This window comes from Lithobates pipiens, unplaced genomic scaffold (assembly GCF_037356315.1).
Source record: "Lithobates pipiens isolate NorthernLeopardFrog02 unplaced genomic scaffold, aLitPip1_a1.2 Scaffold_18, whole genome shotgun sequence".
In the NCBI taxonomy this organism is placed as follows: Eukaryota; Metazoa; Chordata; class Amphibia; order Anura; family Ranidae; genus Lithobates; species Lithobates pipiens.
The window spans coordinates 512,040,181-512,064,181 of record NW_027507758.1 but is presented as its reverse complement, the minus strand read 5'-3'; the positions used below and the strand labels follow the sequence as shown (position 1 = coordinate 512,064,181).

The 24,001-nt window shown below is 46.6% G+C and overlaps 1 protein-coding gene across 1 annotated transcript in view; it reads left to right on the top strand.

Moving 5' to 3' along the window:
- Positions 1–572: 572 nt before the first annotated feature.
- LOC143990238 (ribonuclease H1-like) overlaps positions 573–24,001 on the top strand; it is a 54,743-nt gene continuing 31,314 nt past the window's right edge. The window contains exons 1-4 of the mRNA XM_077490329.1: positions 573–724; positions 15,643–15,755; positions 16,121–16,220; positions 23,823–23,877. Of these exons, the coding sequence (XP_077346455.1) occupies positions 675–724; positions 15,643–15,755; positions 16,121–16,220; positions 23,823–23,877 (318 nt within the window). The 5' untranslated portion in view covers positions 573–674. The remainder of the gene's footprint in view (positions 725–15,642; positions 15,756–16,120; positions 16,221–23,822; positions 23,878–24,001) is intronic.

The window sequence follows — 24,001 nt, the reverse complement described above, 5'->3', positions numbered from 1 at the left end:
GATCTGAGAACAATGGAACGCACGCAGCATGATGTGTGATTTAGGCCCCTTTCTCACTTGTGAAACCTGGTCTCCATTTTGCCACGACATGAAGCAATGCTTGTGTAATCCTGAGGTGTATGGACTTCAAGTCGCATTAAAGTCGGACTAAAGTAGTACAGGGACTACTTTTGAAGTCTCTGCGACTTGAAGTCACACAGATAGCAATGGTACTAATTGGAAATCATAGGGTACGATTTGTCATGCGACTTTGCTGTCTCAAGTCACAGAACAAGTCGCATAAGTGTGAGAGGGGCCTTGCATGTGTGTAACAGTAACATCTCTCCTGTATAAAGTACAGTTTGCAGATAGGGTATTCATAGCCATTGCAACCCTGTCTATACACACTAGACCCTGTCTATACACACTAGTGTAAAATGCTTCTCAGTAACACAGGGATCTGAGCACGTGTTTTATTTCCTGACTGAAATCATTTATACACCATACTGCGGCGTAGGCCTGTGTCCTGCACTCTGTATGTACACTATTCATAGGCGTGGCCAGGGCTGTGATGCTCCTCCCGGGCACGTGAAACTCCGCTTCCCGCGCGGTATTTATAAGAGCAGGGTGGGGCGGGGATCTGCCTATTTGCCTCAGGAAGCCCGGTGGTGTCTTTGATCGTATTGTCTGCCGTCATGCCGTACGCTGTGCGCAGAGGTCGCCGTGCGGGAGTCTATGATAACTGGTAATTCTCTTATGTACACTGCAGGCCTGTATTCTGATAGAATGGTCGGCATGGAGCACCCTATAGAGGAGAGGAGGTTCCTTGTTCTTATCTATCTCCATTATGCTGTGTGGGAGGCTCAGGCCCAGATCCCTGCATTGGGAATACAGCAGTTGCCCATAGCAACCTCTCCACGGATGTGGACTGTGAGCACATGGGGCTTCTGGAAGTTTCTCACTGCCTCTATGGGGAATGGGCACACGTGGTAAAGTGTACTTGTAGGCATTTGTCTTTTACATTTTGGGTAAAGGAAGGATCAGAAGTTCTGCCATGGTAATTTTGCCCTAGTCTCTGTGCCACTGGGGAAATGTGCCCATGTTTCCAGTTAGACAGCCAACAGGAAGTTAATGGGAATTCCCAAAGGGAGGGGTAACTACCTCCTACACTGTAACGTGGTTAAATGCAAAACTTTTTGGATTGAGTAAAGCCAGATTTGTATTGGTGTGCTGGGTTTTGGCTATAGCATAGTTTCTAAGTATTTTAATCCTCCACCCCCCGCCCCCAGCAGTTCCATTGACTTCTTAGGTCATGCGTTTTTTTTTTTTTTTTTTTTTTTGTGGCATTTTCTGAAAGCACGCCAACAGTCCTCTTGCTGCATCTTTGGCGCGCTTTCAGAAAACCTGGCATTACACACGTCATAATTGGGGCTGTCACCTCATCCCTTAAACACATGCATTGCACAGGTTTGACTGCTAATTTAAAGTGATTGTAAAGGTTTTTATTTTTTATTTTTTTTTAACATACTTGCCTCCACCGTGCCGCTCGTTTTGCAACATCCTCTTCTGAAGTACCTGGTGGCTAGGGATGAGCTCAGGCGTGTTTGCATGGTCCACGTGTAGAACCCACAAGGAAGTCGGCGCAGCGATGCGCTAATCACAGGCAGTGAGACATTTTCCGTTCTCTGCAGCCACGCATCGGGGCAATGTCTCACTGCCTGTGATTAGCGCAGCGCTACGTCGATTTCCTGGCGGGCTCTGCACATGGACCATGCAAACACTCCTGAGCTAATCCTTACTGGTGGCTCCTCCCCGCATCAGATAACTTCCTAGAAGTTCTCCCAAGGGGGTTACCTTGTGGATGTGATCCCGAGTCCAGCATTTGCATCCAGACATGAATGTCGGACTTGGCTCTGGTGCCTGCGTTATTGGATTTTATTGACAGTAGCAGGAGCCAATGGCTGCTCTGCTATCAATCTATCCAATCAAGAGCTGTAGAGAGACAGCACATTCCTGCCGAGGAGATGAAGGGGCTCAGGTAAGTAAAATGAGGGGGGGCTGGTGACTGCCAGGTGTTTTTTCACCTCACTGCGTAGGATGCATTAAGGTGAAAAAAAAAACAAGCGTTTACAGCCCCTTTAATGCAGATAAGGCACCAAGTGAGTTTAAGTATCACCTTAATCAGCCACAGAACCTGTCTAACCACTTGCCGACCAGCCACCGCAGTTGTACTGCGGCAGAATGGCACGGCTGGGCGAAACAACGTTGTATAACGTCCCTGTGGCCACTAGGGGTGCTCGTGTCCATCCGAGCCAATGTGAGTACACGGCGGTCACGATCGTAGCTGACATACTGAGAACCAGGATCTGTTAGTAAACTGTTTCTGGTTCTCTGAGGGGAAAACAGACAGCTCGTCTGTTCATACAGAGTACGAACAGCGATCTGTCATCTCCCCTGCACAGTCCCATCCCCCTTCAGTTAGGACACACTAGGGAACACATAAACCCCTTGATCGCCCCCCTAGTTAACCCCTTTACTGCCAGTGACATTTTTACAGCAATCAATGCATTTTTATAGCATTGATCGCTGTATTAATGCCAGTGGTCCAAAAAGTGTTAAAATTGTTGGATGTGTCCGCCATAATGTCGCAGTCCTGATAAAAAATCTCAGATCAGCTGCCATTACTAGTAAAAAAAAAAGCCATAAAACTATCCCCTTTTTCAGTGTTTTGTAGACTCTAACTTTTGCGCAAACCAATTAATATATGCTTATTGCATTTTTTTTTTTACCAAAAATATGTAGAATACATATCGGCCTAAACGGAGGAAAAAAAACTTTTTTTTAATATATTTTTATTCTATTAATCTAATCTTTTAATCTATTATAGCAAAAAGTAAATTGTTTTTTTCTAAATTGTCGGTTTTTTGTTTATAGCGCAAAAAATAAAAAACGGAGAGATGATCAAATGCCACCAAAAGAAAGCTCTGTTTTTTGGAAAAAAGGACTTAAAGTGGGGTACCCCCTAAAAAAAAAAAATTAAAAGTCAGCAGCTACAAATACTGCAGCTGCTGGCTTTTAATAATCGGACACTTACCTGTCCCGGGTTCCAGCGATGCGGGGGAACGAAGCCCCCCCCTCGCTCCCCGCTCCGCTCGCGGCGCCGTCATGCATACTGTGGGCACCCGGCTGTGGCTTCACAGCCGGGCACCCACTGCGCATGCGCGAGCGGCGCAGGGCGCCGTGATACGCCGTACAGTCACCTGGGACACGTGACAGGTCCCAGGTGAATGTGCGGCGCGAGGGGAAGTGATGTCACCAGCCCGGGCAATGAAGAAGGCAGACTACGAGGGACCCCCTAGCAACCGGTATTTAGAGGTGAGTAAAAATTTTTTTTTTTGCCAATTATTTTTTTTTGATTTTTTTTAAGATTTTTAAGTAGTTTTATTTTTTGGGGGGCAACTCCACTTTAAATTTTGTTTAGGGTGCAATGTCACACGACCGCGCAATTGTCAGAGATGCAGTGCTGAATTGCAAAAAGTGCTGTTAGGAAGGGGTAAAAATCTTCCGGGACTGAAGCGGTTAATGGGCCTTTGGTTTTAAAGGGTTGAGGTGGCAACCCTAGACCTACATTACCCTGTGTGGTGCTGATTCCCCCTGCTGCCTACCACATTGTATTAAGCTTCAGTTTGTGAATAAACAGGAATCCACCCAGCACAGGGCACTAGGGAATGCCATCAGTCTGTCTCAAAAGTGAGACATCAGGGGTCCATTCAGAGACCCCCTGATATTTTACCAAAGCCCCCCCATTGGGTCTTATAAATGGTAAAAATAATGAAAAATAGCTTTTTTATTATTTATTTCTTACAATTCTAACATGTCCACTGCTCTACAGACATCCATGTTTTATTGCTTTTTAAAATGTTTGGTTACGTTTGTGTATGTTCTGGGGTGCACACCCTAAGGCTGCATTCACACCTGAGCGTAGCGGTTTCAAGCAGAATATCGCACGAATTTACAGTAATTTTGCAGTGTTTTACCGCAATTTCGCTGCATTTTTTACGGCGTTTTGCCGCGATTTTATGCAGGGCAAAAGGTCACCAATGTAAAAAGAAAAATGCCCAAATCTGCTCGATTCGAGCGACAAAAAAGGGTCCGGAACTTGTTTGAGCTTCAGGCAACATGGAGTGGAGATGTGAACCATCTCCATTGAGAATATCTTTTTTTCCCCTCTAGCGTTTTGTAGCTTCAGGCTTCAAGCTACAAAATGCTCAGGTGTGAATGGGGCCTAATGCAGCAGGCTGCACACCTATGACCTAATGAAAGTCAATGGAACTGTGCCTAAAAAGTGTGAAACTGCATATGAATCTGCTATGGCCTAAATGCAGCCTAACAGTGTGAACCTTGTCTTGGGGCTGGTTCACACCACAAAAAATGCACACTCCAGATCCATTCTGCATGTGTGTTTTTGATGTGTTTTCGGATGCATTGCAGATGCGTTTTTTACTGTACTGGGGTCCAATGCATTTTTAATACATTCAGTTGTGTTTTTGAAGCTTTTTACTGCGTTCCAGTACAGGAAAAATGCAGCATATTCTACATTTACATGTGCGATAAAACTGCACCACAAGCTCCTGTCCTGGGTAAGGAGCCACGCTATAGGCAAGGACCCTCCTTTTCTGCTCAAACGGCTTTTTCACCCACCTGGGACGACAGGTAAGAGCTCCCAGTCGACAGGATGTCTGCTGATGGACAAAAGCGTCCCTGATTCTGCAAGGCCAATAAGCCTGCAAGCAAAAATGCTACCATCCCCTTCCGACACTTGGGTGCGGGGTCTCCTTCGGGAGTTTGCAGCTCGGTGGACCTCACTGCTGTCAGACCAATGGGTCTGCAAACTGGTTTCATCGGGCTAAAAGTTTTTTTTTTTTTTTTTTTTCTTGTCCACCAAACTGATTTTTTTTTCCCCTCCAGCATACCTTTACTCCTGGCTTGCCGGGATTCCCTGTTGGGGGCGGTAAAGGACCTGCTCCTATGCAGAGTGATAGTGCCTGTTCCGAAGCTGGGAAGGTTTCAGGTATTCTACTCTGATCTGTAGTCCCCAAAAAGGAAGGGGTACGTCCAATCCTGGACTTAAAAGCACTCAACTGCTTTGTGAGTGCAAAATTTCAGGATGGAATCCGCTTGCTCCATGGTCGCTCAACTCCATCAGGGGAATTTTCTGGTATCTCTGAATATCCAGGATGCATAATTGTACATACCCATATGTCTCAGGCATCAGAGGTTTCTGTGCTTTGCGGTTGGGGAAGAGCACTACCAATTCTTAGCTCTCCCTTTTTTGCCTGGCATCAGCACCCTGAGTCTTTACCAAGGTGTTGGCTCCGGTTCTGGCACTATTGAGGCAACGTGGGAACGAGAGTGCTTCCGCCTCAGAATTAAGGGAGGATGTGACGATCACCATGCAAACTCTACAGAAGTTTGGTTGGGTGCTGAACCTAAAGAAGTCACAGTTGATGCCGACTCAGCGCATGGAGTACCTGGGCTTACTGCTGGACTCCGTGGAAGCAAGAGTGTTTCTACCTTCAAACTGCAGACTCAGCCGCAGTGAAGTTGATGAACTGCAGGTGGTTGTCGCTGCGTTTCTGCATGTGAGTTCTGGGCCTCATGGTAGCCTCCTTTGAGGCAGTACCATACACCCAATTACACACCCGAGTCTTGCAGAGGGAGATGCTATCCAAATGGGACAAATCTCAGTTATCCCTGGATTGTTGGATTCAGGTGAGCCAGTTAGTCAGGAACTCCCTTCTCTGGTGGCTGAGGTCTCTGGCTCTCCAGTCTGGGAGATAGTTCCTTCCTCTTCATTGGACGGTGATCACAACGGATACCAGCCTGACCGGCTGTGGTGGAGTGCTGGGGGTACGGTCGACCCAGGGCCTCTGGTCGCAGGAGGAATCCCAGTTGCCGATCAATGTGCTCTAACTTCGAGTGATCAGGCTGTCTTTCCACATGGTCAATGAGGCTACAAGGGCATCCGATCAGGATTCAGTCAGACAACGCCATGTTAGTGGCATATGTCAACCATCGAGGAGCTTGGCTGCAGCACAAGAAGTCTCGCATCCTCCGGTGGGCAGAGCGACTTACTGGCCCTGTCAGCTATGTACAACCTGGGCGTAGAAAACTGGCAGGCAGATTACTTAAGTCAGATGCTGGACCCAGGAGAATGGTCATTGCATCCAGAGGTGTTCAGACTTTGCCTGCAGTGGGGCACACCTGATGTGGATCTCTTGGCCTCTGCTCAATCGAAAGGTGTGTAGGTTTGTGTCCAGGACTAGAGACCCCTGGGCAGATGCGTCAGACGGGTTGGCTCCATGGGAGCGATACCGGCTAATTTATGCCTTCCCTTTGCTCAAACTATTACCAGGTCTGCTTCGCGGAGTGGAGGCCGAGGGGATTCCAGTGATACTGATTGGCCCCAGTGTCCCTGGTACTCAGACTTGGTACGCCTGGTAGCGGATGCTCCTTGGCAGTTGCCTATGTGAGAAGACCTCCTAATGCAAGGTTCGATACTCCATCCTGCTTTACCGGCGCTGGTTTTAACAGCATGGCTGTTGAAAGCCAGGTGCTAAAGCGCCAAGGTCTGTCTGGCTCTATAATTTCCACTATGCTGAGGGCACGGAAATCTCAGATTTACCATCTTGCATGGAAGGCATATATCTCAATGTGTGAGGTGGGGTGGTGTCCGCACCTATTCTGTTTCCAGGATCCTGCTGTTTTTAGGAGTGGATCTGAAACTTGCCTTAAGCCAGGGCTCGACAAACCCCAGGCGCCAGGTCTCATTGGCGACTAGAAATAACGGCCTGGCGCCTGGGCTACACTGGGTCAGGTGTCTTGTTCCCAATCCGGCCCGCGGGTGCGTGGACTAAGATGCCGCGCCAGCTGGTAATTGAGGCCGCGCCTTTGAGGCCTACATCGGGTGAACTGGTGCCCTCTGGTGGTGGCCGGGCTCTTCATCTCTTTCCATTCCACCAACTCTGCCTCCCCAGCTCGCCCACTCTATCTTCCTGGAAACCAACTCCGCTTCCCCCATCTCCTTCCATCACACAAGCTACGCCCACCTCAAGCTGCACTGACTTCATAAACATGTGACCGAACCAAAATCCATGTGCTGAGAAGTGACAAAGGAAACCAGGTATGTGATATCTGTATATACCCTCCCCGGACCCATATATACACTCCCCCACCCCATATATAATCCTATTGTATATACCCTCCCCCACCCCATATATACCTTCCCTAGTGAGCTGCTGCCCATCACACATCAAGCCTAGTACACATGGGCCGAATGCCGGGCAACATTGGTTGGTCTAATAAACTGGCTGCCATTTGGCCTGTGTATGCCAGCTGGTTCAACAGAAGCCAGCCATTGGGCATGCTGGGAAAAAAACCTGGCTCCTAACTTTTCTAGCTGGCTGCTAGATTTCAAGCAAATTTGTCAATCCCCGCCTTAACCACTTCAATACAGGGCACTTTCACCCCCTTCCTTCCCAGCCCAATTTTCAGCTTTCAGCGCTCTAGCGCTTTCAGTGACAATTGCGCGGTCATGCTACACTGTACCCAAATGAAATTGTTATCATTTTGTTCGCACAAATAGAGCTTTATTTTGGTGTTATTTATTCACGACTCCGTTTTTTTTTTTTTTTTGCGATATAAGCGCAAAAAAAGCGGAAATTTGGGAAAAAAACAATATTTTCTTTTTTCTATTTGAAAAGAAATCCAATAAAATCAAATTTTGTCATAAATTTAAGCCAAAATGTATTCTGCTACATGTTTTTGGTAAAAAAAATTCCGTTAAGTGTATAATAATTGGTTTGTGTGATCACGGACATATGTACGCAAATGATCATGTACATATGTGTGCAGGTGATCACGTACATATGTGTGCAGATAATCATTGGGACATGTGATTTTAGTGGGACATATGTGGGGGACATGTTTTTATTATTAGGGACATGTGTTTTTATTATTTGGGGACATGTATGTTTTGGGGACATGTGTGTTTTGGGGACATATGTGGGGACTGTGTTTTCACTGTGTGGTGTGTTGTGTGTTTACACTACACTGATGATCAGTGAGTAAAAAGCTGTGAAAAGCAGCCCATACTCACTGATCATCAGCCAGCTGCAGCGTTCTGCTCTCCTCTTCTCAGCGGTGACTTCCGTGTGAGGAGAGGAGAGCCGATTGCCTAGCAACCGGCTGTTTGTTTACATCACATGACGGCCGTGATTGGACACGGCCGTCATGTGATCAGGAGGGCCAATCACAGAGCCCTCCTGCCGATCTGAGATGTGCCGTGTCCGGGTGACACGAGCACATCGGGATCGCGCCGCTGCGCGGGCGCGCGCGCGCGCGATCCCGCTGCTCCTGAATGACGTTCCTGAACGTCCTATCAGGAGCAGGCGGCTCCCACCCGCCGTATATATACATTGGCCGGGTGGGAAGTGGTTAAGCACCATCAATCGACAGATATTAGCTTTGGCTGTCTTTTCCAATGCCCCCTCGCATCTCACTCATTGGTAAACACCTTTGTGCAAGGGGTTCGGCATGTAGTCCCTCCGGTTCGACCGCCTCTACCTCTGTGGAATCTGAACCTGGTGCTATCGGCGCTTCAGAAACCGCTGTTTGAGAACATCAGGGAAATTCCCTTGTTGACCCTTTCCCAGAAAGTTTTTTTTTTTTTTTTTCTCTCTCTTTTCTTCCAAAGGTGGTTTGGACTTTTCATTTCAATGAGGACATTGTGTTACCATCCCTTTGTCCTGAGCTAAAAGATCCAAAACAGTTTGCCCTACGCTACTTGGATGTGGTGCGGGCTCTGAGGGTATATGTCTGCTTCGGCTCCCTTCTGGAAGTCACTCTTTCGGCAAAAAAGGTCTGTTGGGCATGTGGATCAGACGGATCGTGGTCCAGGCTTATGTCTTGAAGGGGCAGGTGCCCCCCTTTCTTGTCATGGCCCATTCCACCAGGGCAGTTGGGACCTCCTGGGCTTTCCAACATCAAGTGTGTTTCCCAGGTGTGTAAGGCGGTGACTTGGTTTTCCGTTCTTCACACTTTTTACAAAATTCTACAAAGCTGAAGTAAGAGCATCTTTGGGTACTCGCTTTGGCCGCAAGGTTTTGCAGGCGGCTGTGTAAAAGGTGCAATTTACACTTTTTTTATTTTTTTCTTAAAAGCTTTGTGTACATTTTTTTTGATGCATGCGTTGGCTGCAAGTTCTGATGTGGTAGTTTCAGATGGCAACACTGTTGAGGCATGCCTCTGGTTGTGGGTGAAGTTATGTATTGCTGTTTCCACCCCTCGTTTTGATACTGCTTGGACGTCCCTACGGTCAAGATTTAAAGGAGCTGTGTCTGAAATCCTTTTCTCTGAAGTTCATTGATGGACACACCCACCCCTCCTATTTTTACGTTGTACCGTCTGTTGATGTACTGAGCTACAGGAAGCAGGCTGAGGGATTATAGCTAGAGGGACCGCCCCCTGGGCGGTGCTATGCAGTTTTGCTATTTTTACATGTTTTACCTAGTCCTCTCCTGAAGGTGGCGTGACAACCCTACGGTCAAGATTTAAAGGAGCTGTCTATGAACTTCAGAGAAGGATTTTACGGTGAGTACAAAAATCCTATTATCTCTCCTTCACTGTGTACATTACTGGTAGCAGCTATCGGTACCAGAGGAAGCTTTGAATGTGCCTGCAAATTTCTCAGCACTATTGAGGTGTCTCACATGAGCAGTGTTAAGCACTCCCAATAAGCTGTCTTGGGCAGCTATAAAAAGGTTTACAGGCATTCAGGAGGCTATGCTGCTGCCTCCTATATGCCTGTGTTTTAGCTATCACACAGATTTTGCGTGGGAATTTTTCAACACAACCATGAGCCAAGCATTTGGCACTTGGTTGTGGCATGGGTCCACTGACTTTAATAAGCAAGTTTCAAGCATATAAGCCTGTCAACTTTGACAAGTTGATTTAAATTTGCGCCCACAGAATGTGTGCTTAACCCAACTAGCTGCCATATTGGCTGTATACAAGGCTTTCTCTGACTGAGGTGCAGAGGCAGGTGTCCCAAACGCTACCTTAGCCAAACAGAATAAGCCTTATATTCATAAAAATAATACAAGGCATCCTGTGAATGGCTGAACAGCCTGACTATTTTGTCCTGGGCACAGCAGGTTGCTGTGCTCCTGCCAGAACGCCTTGATGTATACTGTATGTAGCTGATACTTTTTAGATTGCTGACAGCGGGCTTGTATATTGGTAATGGTTCGTTTGCACCAAAATAAGTGAAATAAAACCTGTAGTTTGGTTTTATTAGCTTTGATTTGCTGTTGGAGAAAATGGTAAGGCAGCCATCTTGGATGTGATCAGGAAAATATCACTGGCAATGGAAACAGGTGCCACTCTAAGTGCAGTAATAAGAGTGCTTTAATAAAAACTTAAAATTTGGTACTCATAAAATTACACTAGCAATAGGCCTGTAAACAATGGGCAGTGATTGAACTGGAGTTACATGGCCAGGAAAAGGCCCCGATTTGCTTTTTGGACCTTTTCCTGGCCATATAACTCCGGTTCAATCACTGCCCACGTTAGGCCTGAGGAAGGAGCGTAGCTCCGCAAACGCGTGGCCTATTCGTCAATCTGCTCCAGCACCTGGAAGTGATGTCATTCCCCTGGTTGTCGGTGTGTGTTCCACCGACTGGAAGTGTCAGCAATGTATGTTTTTCAGCTTGCTCTACTGAATGCCACCATCCTCCAGTTCACAGAATGATTCCACTCCATGGATGTTTGGCAGTTTCTTGTTTACACGCGTATTGCTAGTGTAATTTTGTGAGTACCAAATTTTAACTTTTTATTAACCACTTCAGCCCGGACCAATAAACACCTTAAGGACCAGAGGTCTTTTTCCAATTTCGCACTGCGCTGCTTTAACTGGTAATTGCGCGGTCATGCAATATTGCACCCAAACGAAATTTGCGTCCTTTTCTTCCCACAAATAGAGCTTTCTTTTGATGGTATTTGATTGCCTCTGCGATTTTTTTTTTTTTTTTTTATTTTTTTTTTTTTGCGATATAAATGGAAAAATAGCGAAAATTTTGAAAAAAATATATTTTCTTCTTTTTATATAAGTGTTATAAGAAAAATCGAATAAACTAAATTTTAGTCATACATTGAGGGCAAAATTTATTAGTAAAAAAAAATGTCAATAAGTGTATATTTTTTGGTTTGCGCAAAAGTTATAGCGTCTACACACTAGAGTACATTTTCTGGAATTTACACAGCTTTTAATTTATGACTGCCTATCATTTCTTGAGGTGCTAAAATGGCAGGGCAGTACAACCCCCCCCCCCCCCCCCCCCAAATGACCCCATTTTGGAAAGTAGACACCCCAAGGAAATTGCTGATGGGTATGTTGAGCCCATTGAATATTTTTTTTTTTTTTTTGTCCTAAGGGATTGAATAATGACAACAAAAAAAAAACGAAATGATATATTGCTCACACATGCCATGGTTATATGTGGAATTGCACCCCAAAATATGTTCCGCTACTTCTCCCGAGTATGGGGATACCACATGTGTGGGACTTTTTGGGAGTCTAGTCGCGCACGGCACCCCGAAAACCAATCACCACCTTCAGGATTTCTAAAGGTGCAAATTTTTGATTTAACTCCTCACTACCTATCACAGTTTCGAAGGCCATAAAATGCCAAAATAGCACAAAACCCCCCAAAATGACCCCATTTTGGAAAGTAGACAGCCCAAGCTATTTACTGAGAGGCATGTTGAGTCCATGGAATATTTTATATTTTGCCACAAGTTGCGGGAATATTACAAACTTTTTTTTTTTTGCACAAAGTTGTCACTAAATGATATATTGCTCACACATGCTATGGGCAGAAGTCAAATTACACCCCAAAATAAATTCTGCTGCTTCTCCCGAGTACGGGGATACCACATGTGGGGGACTTTTTGGGAGCCTAGCCACGTACGGGACCCCGAAAACCAAGCACTGCCTTCCGGATTTAAATATAAAATGCTACCAAAAAAACTGTTAGTGATCGCAGGGATCAGGCCTGACTCTGCGATCGCTGCAGTTATGTGTTTAGTGTTTTGTAAGTGACAGTGATAGATCGATACTGCACTTGGGTGGGCTGGGCAGAGGGGCAAAACGCAGGTGCTAGCAGGTATCTGGGCTGATCCCGCTAACAATGCGTTTTTTTGGAACCCTGAACTGCTGGGGACGCTAGTATAGATCTGATCAGATCAGATATTGATCTGTTCAGATTCTATACCACTACGGGAGGTGTATGCTTTGCGTGTGGGTGTTAGCGGTACTGGCACTAACCTAGTGCTGCCTGGGGCGACGCAGACCCTGACCCTAAAACCTAATTGATATCACCCGCCGGGTGATCAGGGGGTTAAACCTTTATTGGGTAATAAATGGTGGGTGCCCTGATGCTATAAAAAGCAAACTAACCAGAGTCACCCGTAACACTTATATGGTGATCAGTGGTGAAAGGGTTAACTAGGGGCAATCAGGGGGTTCAAATTTTTATTGGGTAGTACAGGGGTTGACAAATTTGCTTGGAATCTAGGAGCCAGCTTAAAAAGTTAGGAGCCAGGTCCGTGACGGCGATCCGGACCTGTCCCTGGCCTGACATGGAGACGAGTGAGGGGAAGATAGCAGCGCCGTCGCCGACCCCCCCGTCCCTGCCCCCCCCCCCCCCCCCCCACCCCGTCTCCAAGTCATTGCCCATAGCTCTTAGAGGGACATTTTATATATTTTTTTCAAATGACAATTTTTTTTTCAATTGCATTTTAGTGTAAATATGAGATCCGAGGTCTCTCTGACCTCAGATCTCATATTTAAGAGGACCTGTCATGCTTTTTCTATTACAAGGGATTTTTACATTCCTTGTAATAAGAATAAAAGTGACACAACATTTTTTTTAAAAGAACAGTGGAAAAAAAAAAAAAAAAAGTTAAAATAAGAAGAAAAAATAATAATTTTTAAACGCGCCCTGTCCTGCCCGCATATAAAATCGGTGTTCGAACCACACATAGGAGGTAGCGCCGTGATCGGTAGAGCGAGAGCAATAATTCTAGCCCCAGACCTCCTCTGTAACTCAAAACATGCAACCTGTAGAATTTTTTTAAACGTCGCCTATGGAGATTTTAAAGGGTAAAAGTTTGTCGCCATTCCATGAGCGGGTGCAATTTTGAAGCGTGACATGTTGGGTATCAATTTACTCGGCGTAACATTATCTTTCACAATATAAAAAATAATTGGGCTAACTTTACTGTTGTCTTATTTTTTTATTAACTAAATTATTTTTCCCAACAAAAGTGCGCTTGTAAGTCCGCTGCACAAATACGGTGTGACAGACAGTATTGCAACAACCACCATTTTATTCTCTAGGGTGTTAGAATAAAAAATATATATAATGTTTAGGGGGTTCTAAATAAAGGGAAGAAAAGGCAGGTAATATAAAACACTCAGAGGAAGCTTCATTAGAATTACTGGTCTGTCATACCAACGGCGACCACAAGAGGGCGCCAGATTCCATAAGGAATCATAGGACCGCAGAAGGCCTCAAAGCCGCGGCCTAAATTTTCGGCCGCCGGCGGAACGGCCCGGCGCGATCGCGCTGGGGGGGTCCACAGAGACAGGATACCCCCAGCTGTGCTGCCCCAGGCGCGAGGTCGCTATTTCTAGTCGCCAATGCGACCGGGTTTTGTCGAGCCCTGGGGTAGTATATGGGGGTCCCTGGCGCTATATAAAAACCTGACGGGGAACCTAAATAACTAACTGGCTAACCAGCGTCACCAGTGACACTTATACTGTGATCGCTGGTGAAAGGGTTAACTAGGGGCAATCAGGGGGTTAAAACCATTATTGGGTAGTATATCGGGGTACCTAGCGCTATAAAAACCTGGCGGTGAACCTAAAAAAAATAACTAGCTACCTAGCGACACTGATGCAGCGATCAGAAAAATGATCGCTTAGTGACAGTGGCAAAAGGGGGTGAAAGGGTTAACTAGGGGCAATCAGGGGGTTAAATCTTTATTGGGGGGTGATAGGGGGCTACCCTGGACCTAACACTAACTGCCCTGACAGTTTTTACTTTTACAACTGACACTGAATGCATTGATCAGTAAAGAAATGATCAATGCAATCAGTGACACTGTGACTGGTGGGGGGGTGGGCTTGTGTACCTATGTGTCAGTGTAGTGTTTTGGTGCACTTACTTTTAGTCTTCTCCTCGTAGTCCGGTCAAAAAGACCGCCCCGAGGAGAATGACATCACTTCCTCCTTCCTGTGTAAACAATACACAGTGGGAGGAAGTTCGTCATTGGCCAGGAGCGATCGAGAGGGGGTGGCCAGAAACCAACGGCCATCCCCTCATCACGGATCGCTCCTGGAGGGAAACGGACCGCCGTATCCAGCGGGAGGGGGTCTGATCGGACCCCCCACCCGCTGGAAGGCAGGCACGTACATGTACGTGCTTGTGCCTGCCTGTGCCATTGTAATGACGTACATTGGCAATACGGGGTCCTTAAGTGGTTAACGTACTTTTAATACGGCACTTAGAGTGGTGCCTCGGTTTCCATTTCCAGTGTTCGTAGAAGATTGCTTTGCTGCTTCTTGGTCTTCAAACGGGGCTGCCTTCTACAGTTGCTGGTTTCTTTAACTACATGATGTGAACTTTCATATGCTATGGCTTGTTTTCTTGTCATTATTCCTATTGTGACTGTTAATGCTATTTTAATTTGCCCTTTTCCCCCGCCTTCCTCCTTGTTTATGAGCAATCTGGTGAAATGTACAGTGTGGGAGTTAGCGCTCACCTTAACCACCTGTATGTCAGGAGAATATCATACTATGGCAAATTTTGGATGGGGGCCAATTGACTTTCCAGAATGTTGGTGCTTCTGCACTTTCCCTTTAGTTCCCCTGCAAAGGTCCACAAATACCTGTTGATCCTGCCAGTTAAGTCTGGCTATTGCAGCACCATGTGATAAAGGTGATCACATCAATGCACTGCCCTTGGGTTTTCTGCAGAGACCTTCAATCAACAGCCGGGCTGAACGGATTAAATCCTGTGGCCACCCCAGTCCTGCCAAGTAGTGCATGCAGACCGTCGGCTGTGACAGGCCAATCCTGGACAGCCAGCAAGTATGTGGCTGAACTGCTTATGAGAGCTTTTTCCTATTGAAAGATTATTTTTTTTAATGCCTACAACTGGTCAGTAAAGTAAGACTGACTCTCCCTTGTCAACATAATCTTGTTCTGATTGGATCAAAAAGCCATTGTCCCTCAGCCTTGATTCACTTAGAGGATTCATGAGTGGCTGAAAAAGATGGCCCATTTGCCTGCCTTGGGATTTGGTGATCTCTGCAAGCTGTAATTCTGAGGTGTAACTTAAAGTCTTTTACAAAGACCTTTCCATGTGGGCCATTTGAAATTGTATAAAAAATGTAAGATGCACTCAAGCATGGCTTCTTGGGGGGCAGGCTGTAGGGGCCAGCGCTTGGGTTGTGTGATGAAAAGAGCAAGACTTGAGCGGAGACATGCATATATTCATTGACATGAACTAAGACTAATGAGCAATTTTATAATTCCAGGGATGAATGCAGAGAGCAAGTGGACCGATATCCATCCGCAAGATACAAGAAGTTTTCAACAGACAAAGAAGCCCAGAACTTTGTAGAAGAGCGTGACTACCCTCTAAAAAGAGGTACACCTATTCTGAATTTGCAGGCTGGGGAAATACTGTTGTGCTGTGTATGCAGTCTCCATTTGAAACAAACAATTGTGCCATAGAATCCCTTACGAATTATAGTGTTGTGTTTAGGGGTTAAAGTGTACTTCTGTATATTTGTACTCCTGTACATGTGTTCACCTGCTGTGCACTCAACATGCCATTTGTACTAAAGTAACCTCTTAACCAAGGCTAGTCCTGAACTAACAATTTCTATACAACTACACTAGACAACAGTTATGCACAAATATACCAGCAGCAAGTATTATTCAAAAGTACCTGGGAAATCTACTGTCAGTTCTCACTTGTACTAACCGAATATTTGGTATTTCCTTTTGCAGAGAGGTCAGCAGTGGTTTACACTGATGGATGCTGTTCCCGCAATGGTAGATATGGAGCAAGAGCTGGAGTTGGAGTTTACTGGGGTGATGGCAGTTCACAGTAAGTCTTATTTGGCTTTGGTATTGGACCATATGAAGAAAATGGTTGCTTGGGTCTAGTAGCTAAACTCTTTAACCACGTCATGACATCCTCCAGTTGAAGTAACTTTACTGGGATGGTGCCTTATCCTGGTATCAATTTTCAGCCAGTGATTCTTTTTAGTGGAAGTGATTCAAGCAGCTATACAGCCACTCAATCACTTCTACAGGCGGTGGAATGGGGGTTTGTTCCCCCCCCCCCCCAGCTTTTATTGGGCTATCCTATCAGGAAATGGTTTTAAAGCCCCCCCACTACACTTGCCTACATAAACGCATGCATTGGGTGTGGTTACAGTTGTGCTATACATATACAACTTGTGTGCTGGAATTAATACAATAATTCTAGGGACATTATTCAGGGTTAACTCTTTAACTGCCTGTAAGGACTTTTAAAGCATAGCTGATAGAGCTGGGCAATCTCTTATATTCACCGACCGACACAGCTTCTCTTAGCCATTGGGTTGTTTGCCCTATTACTAGGAGATTCTAGGCATTAGTTGTAACACAACACTTGGAACTCTTAGTTCCGCCCAGAGCGCGGTCCCTTGGGCAACGACCCTCCAGCCTGCCAGGCAGACCTCAGTTTTATTTTGCTTAGTGAAGGACCTAGGAACCATCGGCCCTATCGGTCCTTGCTTTTTTTATGCAGAAGCGTGACTTTTTGCGCAAGATGAATGATCCTGTGATCTATCAACAGCCGGCTGGGTGACAGGCTGGATACCCTTATCTTTGTAGTCTCCCCAGTCCAGCCATTGAGTGTGTGCAGGCTGCAGCTACGCGCTCAGCAGGCCACGACGAAACCTCAGCTCCATGTGATGGAATGTCTCCCAGCTCTTCAGGACTGGTAAGTACAGCTCTCCCTGCCTCGGCGGGGCTGACCAGCTGGGCATTCCCTGGGAGGTCGATTTGGGGGTCCATATCTTCCCTCTCCCCCGTCCCCTCTGGGGAGATGCTGCATGTGGCTGCTGAGTGGTGTGTCTATACAGGGGCTCTCACTTGGGTTAGGGGCCTGCGCTGGCTAGCGGTGTCCTGGGTCCTTCTTCATGCCCCTGGAAGGTGTCTGAGGTTTTACTGATGTCTTGTACAGCGCTGTGTTCACGGCCATCATTTTCTCCCTGTACCTCATGAAGCTGCTTTGGCGGCCGTTTTAGGTGTGGGCAAGGGCAGCATGCTTTCCTAGGCTTCAGCGACCATTTTCCTAGTGATCTATACAGGATACTGGTGGCCATTTTCTGGAAGCCTGAACACATTTTTCAGTGTTCTCTAGCAGCAGCATGTGCTACCACTGACACAGCTTTTGTTCCTCTGCACCTGGCAGCCCACAGGGACTACAGGCACTGCTTGTTGGATAGCGCAGAACTCCTCAGGGTGCTGAGTCCAGCAGTAAAGAGCCCCTCAGCCAGCGGCAGCAAGGAGGGTGGGACTGTCACTGTCCCAATTTCCCTTTGGGTGGGAGACGGGGTAGGGTCAGCATTGCTTCAGAAACTGGTGTTTCTTCCCCCGAAATCCAGGCAATTGCAACTGGGTCACCTGCAGACTGCGCAGTGCCCTTGGACACCCTGATGGCGGTCCTCAATTAGTTTGTTGCCAAGATGGAGGCAGTGCATGGGAAGAAAGGGGCACTAAAGTGGAGGCTGCCCCCCAGTTCCCTGGGGAGAGCTCTGACGCAGACTCGGGTCCTACTGAGCCTTGTGACACCGGCTCTGTCTTGTCAGACACTGACCAAGACAGTTAGGATGGGTCCCCGTCCGGGTGCGACAAAGCGCTTGTTGGAGCACTTATCACAGCTGTGCGTGATACCCTGAAGATTCAGGAGCCAGCAGATCCCTCTGCTGATGTACCGGCCCCTTTTGGGTCCTGTAAGCCAGCACGTTCACCTATGGTGTTCCCGTATCTGACTTATTTTGACAAGTTCATTTACAAGGAATGGGGTCGCCCGCAACTGACCTTTTCGGTCCCCAAATACATGGTGGTGCATTACCCTTTTGAGGGGGGCCTTCTCAAAAAATGGTGGACCCCCCCCCCCCCCCCAGTATCCAGGTTAAATAAAGTAACCACGATCCCAGTTGAGGGGACTGCTGCGTTCAAGGATCCCACAGACAGGAAGGCCGAGGCAGTGGCTCGTTCCTTGTTTATGGTTGTGGGGGTCAGCCGTGTGACCAGTACTGGCATCTGCACTTGTGTTGCAGACACTGACTGGGCAAAACTTTTGCACCGCGAATTGGGAGAGCAACAGGCTTCTCCTGTCTGTGTGTAGAACTAACAGACCAACTAGTGCAAGGCCTTAAGTACATCTGTGACTCGGCCCTGGATACTCTCCCTCTGTTATCTAGGTCTTTAGTGTTGGCTGTGGTGCTGAGGAGCCTGATTGGGCTAAAATGCTGGTCTGCTGACCAGGCATCCAAAAAAGCCCTGGCAAGTCTTCACTTCCTTGGCGACCAGCTCTTTAGAGCCTCCTTGGATAAAATTATTTAAAATGCCACCAGTGGTAAGAGTACCCTACTCCCACAGGCCAGGAAGGCTAAGGAGCCATGCCATAGCCAAGGGCCCTCTTTTCCACTCACAAAAAGCTTTTTCGTCTGCGAATAAAATTTCTACCGCATGAAGGTTTGCCCCCACCCATGTCTTGGGTGGGGGGTCGCCTTCGGGTGTTTGCAGCCCGGTGGTCTTCTTGGTTATTCGATCAATGGGTCTGCGATCTGATCTTCACAGGCTACAAGATGGTTTCTATCTTGGCCGCCAAACAGATTCTTCCCTCCAGCATACCCTTATCCCCGGCTTGCCGGGAGGCCCTCTTGGGGGCAGTAAGGGACCTGCTGAATCGTGGGTTGGTTGTACTGTTTCCAGAATCGGAACGCTTCCAGGGATTCTATTCAAATCGGTTTGTAGTTCCCAAGAAGGAAGGGGTATGTCCAATCTTGGACCTAAAAGCCCTCAATCACTTTGTAAAAGTGCAGAGGTTCAGAATGGAATCAGTTCGCTCAGTAGTCGCTGCACTCCAAGTAGACTCCCTGGCGTCCTTAGACATCCAGGATGTGTACCTGCACATATCCATATCCGTCTGAAATCAACAATTTCTGCGGTTTGCAGTCGGGAAAGCCCACTACCAGTTTGTGGCTCTTCCTTTTGGTCTGGCATCAGCCCCCCCGAGTCTTTACCAAGGTATTTGCTCCAGTTTTGGCATTGCTTTGGCAATGTGGGATGGCGATCGTGGGATACCTAGACTATCTCCTTCTGAGGGCCTCTTCTGCCTCAGAATTAGAGGAAGATGTGGCGATCACCATGCAGACCCTGCAAGTATTTGGGTGACTGTTGAACCTGAAGAAGTCAGTGATTGTACCGGCCCAGCGTCTGGAGTACCTAGGCTTGCTGCTGGACTCCATGGAAGCGAGTTTTTCTCCCTTCAGACAAACGCGGATCCGCGGTGAAACTGCTTATGAGCCGCAAGTGGTCGTCGCTCCGTTTTTGCATGCAAGTTCTGGGTCTCATGGTAGCCTCCTTCGAGGCAGTACCTTATGCCCAGTTCCACACCAGAGTCCTGCAGAAGGAGATTTTGACAAAATGGGACAAATCTATTGTCCCTGGATCGACAGATCCAGGTGAGTCAGTCACTTGCTGAGCTGGTGGCTGAGGTCCCAGGTGATTCAGTCCGGGAAACCGTTCCTACCTCTGAAGTGGACAGTGATCACAACGGACGCCAGCCTATCTGGCAGGGGTGGAGTGATGGGGTTGACGGCACTTCAAAAACCACCGTTGGAAAATATCAGTGAGATTCCCCTGTTGACTCTTTCCCAGGAAGTGGTCTTTCTAGTGGCCATCACATTGGCCAGGAGGGTTTCAGAACTGGCGGCCTTGTCTTGCTAGTCGCCCCATCTGGTTAGCCACAAGGATAAGGTGGTGTTGCGTCCGCAACAGTCTTTTCTACCGAAGGTGGTCTTTGCTTTTCATATCAATGAGGACATTGTATTACCATCTCTGTCCTAAGCCGAAGCACCCTAAGGAGGTGGCCCTTCACGCTCTGGACGTGGTTCGGGCTCTGTAATTTGTATACCACTGCTCCCTTTCGAAAGTCAGACTTGCTGTTTGTTTCGGTGGCTGGTCCCAAGAAAGGCATGGCGGTTTCGTCGGCCACCATTTCCAGGTGGATCAGACAGATTGTAGTACAAGCCTATTCCTTGAAGGAGCAGGTGCCCCCCTTTCTGGTCATGGCCCACTCCACAGGGGCATTCAAATGTCTTGGGCCTTCCGACACCAAGCATTTGTCGCTCAGGTGTGTAAGGTAGCGACCTGGTTGTCTGTTCACACTTCTACCAAGTTCTACAAGGTAGTTGTCAGTGCATCGGCTGATGCCTGTTTTGGCTGCAAAGTTTTGCAGGTGGCTGTTTAGTTGCTATTGAATGTGCAATATATTTCCTTTTTTTTTTTTTTTTTTTTTCCTGGTTTTTTTCAATAAAAAACACACACTACTATTAAGTTTTAATGCGCTGTTGCATTACATTCCGCAGTTTTTGGTGCGCTTATGGGTAGTCACTCCTGTTTGAGGGTACCCTGGTTTTTGTGGTGGTTTTTTCCACGCACTGTTTGTCTAGGGCTGAAACAACTAATCGATTATGAAAAATAGTAATCGATTAATTTCATAATTGATTAATCGGCCAGTAATATAATGGGGATAAAAAAATAAATAAATAGAGCCCTTTATAGTACAGAAAAGAGCAAATCACTACTGTAAATATTACTTTCACTGTTCTACAGTAAAAATGAACCCCTTAGGGCCGGTTCACACAGGGGGCGATGCGAGGCGACACCGACTTGCCTCGCCGCGACCTCAGCGGCGACTTGCAAATGACTTCTGTATAGAAGTCAATGCAAGTCGCCCCGAGGTCGCCCAAAAGTAGTACAGGAACCTTTTTTCTGAGTCGGAGCGACTCGAGTCGCTCCTCTCAGAACGGTTCCATTGTACAGAACGGGGGCGACTTGTCAGATCGCGGTGAGGCAAGTCGTGTCGCCTCGCATCGCCCCCAGTGTGAACCGGCCCTTACAGTAGTGATTATCTGCTTTTTTTTTTTTTTTTTTTTTTTTCTACTATACAGGGCTAATTTTAGTTTTTGTTAACTCCATTATGTTACTAAATGTCTTGGACCTGGTTCACATCTATGCGTTTTATGGTGCTTTTTGCAGAAATGTACTACAGTTAATTTACATGGTTTCCTATGGGACACGTTGACGTCTGAAAGGGTCAGGGACTTTTAACGCACAATGGTGCTTTATTGGTTCAATATACTTCAATGGAGAAGCTGCAGAAAATCATGTAATGCAGTTTTGCAGCAATTTGTTTTTTAATCTGCCCAAAAAAAATGCAAATTGCAGTAAAATCACGTGCGCAAAAATCAAAACCTGCATAGGTGTGCACCAAGCCTTATGTTGGCCTCGCAGATCAATTTTCAGATGAGAATATTCAGATGAAAAATCTTTGTACATTCGCTGAATGAAAGAATTTTATTTGAAATTTTCACTTGTTTTTAACATTCTGTTTTTAAAAATGAATAATTTCTGAATGAAAACCACATACTGTCTGAACATTCCTTTAACTAAGACGTTTTCTATTTCCAAATTTTTCCGTCACTGTGGTTAAAAATGAACAACAATTTGATCCACTAATAGATTATGAAAATAATCGTTAGTTGCAGCCCTAGTAAAGTCACTAGTTCCCACTTGCCATGGTGGATGAAGTTTTTATGCTGTTCTCTCACCCCTAGTTTGGCACTACTTGGGGACGTCCCAATGGCTAAGATGAGCTGTGTCGGTCGGTGAATATAAGAGAAAATAGCATTTTTTTGTACTCGCTGTAAAATCCTTTTCTCTGTAATTCACCGACCGACAGCACCCGCCCCTCCTTTTTTTTATCTTTGCGTTACACTGCTTGTTGGCGTACTGAGGTCTGCCTTGCAGGCTGGAGGGTTGGCGCCCAAGGGACTGCTCCCAGGGCAGACCTAAGTTCTGAGTGTGTTAAAACGAATGCCTAGTAATAGGGCAAACAACCCAATGGCTAAGAGGAGCTGTTGGTTGGTGAATTAGAGAAGGATTTTGCGGTGAGTACAAAAAATCTATTTTCTCAAACTACGATTGCTGTTTTTTTTTTTTTTTTGACACTGCGCTGGTCCTGAGGTGCTGCAGGCAGGAGTTTTTAGGCAAGGCCGTAGCTTGTGTATAGTCTGCTGCATCCGGCCTCGCTTAAACTCCTGCCCGCAGCACCTCAGGACCGGTGCTGTCAGCGCCTGTCCTGGTGAAAAAAAATCTAAAATCAATTTGCTGAAAGTTTTTTTTTTTTATTTTTTTATTTATTTATTTATTTTTTTTGCCCTAGCTGATAATTAGGGGTATTAATGTTTCGTGGATGAACGCAGCTTGACATGATGGGTGTCCGTTTACGTGGCACAATCTGATCTGTCATGTTTTGCCCAAAAATTGCTTGATAAACTGTTTAACTAATGTGTAACATAAAAATAAAACTATCACCATTTTATTCTCTAGCGCCTGCTTTTAGAAAATGTTTTGGGAGTTTTTAACCTGTGGAAAAACACAAATGATTGGCAGCAAAGGTTGCAGTTTAAAATTAAACCTATAGATTTGTATTTACAGCTAGCTGGACTTGGAACTGGCTGCATTTGTCTTTACACTGACTAAATGCATTCCCCCAGCACAGCAGGATTTTATTTGGTACTTGGGAGCAGGGCTGCTATCAGGGGGATACAGCTGGTACACATGTAAGGGGCCCGCCCATCCGAGGGGCCTAAATCACAGGCCATATCCCGGACTAGCCTTAACATGAGGCAGCTGCTGTCAGAGTGGGCCGACTGTCAGGATGCAGGATAGGTGGGTGGATCCCACGTGTGTGCAGGTCGGGACCGGTGGAGGTGGGACAGGCTCGGCTTCCCCTTCTGGCACTGCTGGACAGGAGAGCTGGGAGGACTGGTCCTTCCCTAGGTGTGTGCGACTCTTCCTCTCCTGTCCCACTCTCCCCAACCTGAGACACTGCCTCTAATGTGATGCTTCCCCCTCCAAACTTTTCCCGCTGCCCCCCTTCTGTCCTGCTGACCTCCTCCCATGACATTTCCCCCTCCAGTTCTGCTGCCAGCTCCTGTCACACTGGTCTACTGTGACAATTCCCCATCCTAACCCACTCGGACACCCGCCTCTTATGTGGTAGGAGATGGGATTGCAAGAGAACATGGGATGGAGTAGGGTGTGGGATGCCCAGTGGGCGAATTTGATGGAATGGCAAGTGAGCAGGCCCTGGAGAATGTTATTGGTCGAGGGGGCGGCACCATTTCTAGTGGCTGCCCTGGTTGGGAGGGTCAGCTCTACAAGCCAGCCTGGTTCTGCAGTCCAGTTGAATTCAGGGAGTTTGCAGACAGAGGAAATTGCTTATGTCATTACTCCTATGTGGCATTTGCTTAGAGGTCAGGATCCTTTGTAACCAGTGATGAACGCATTGTACTTTAAGTGATCTGTAATGTGTTGATCTACTGATCTGTGCTGTCAAATTTTCTGCCTTTTATTGCAGCAATGTTTCTGAAAGGTTGGATGGACGGCAGACAAATCAAAGAGCTGAAATACAGGTAGAACCCTTTATGCCATGTTTATGCTGGTGCCGTAGTACTTGGCATGTAAAACTGTTTAAACTGATACAATTTTCAGGATGTTATTTTAGTTTAGACTTTAGTCTTATCTAGTTCACTGAGG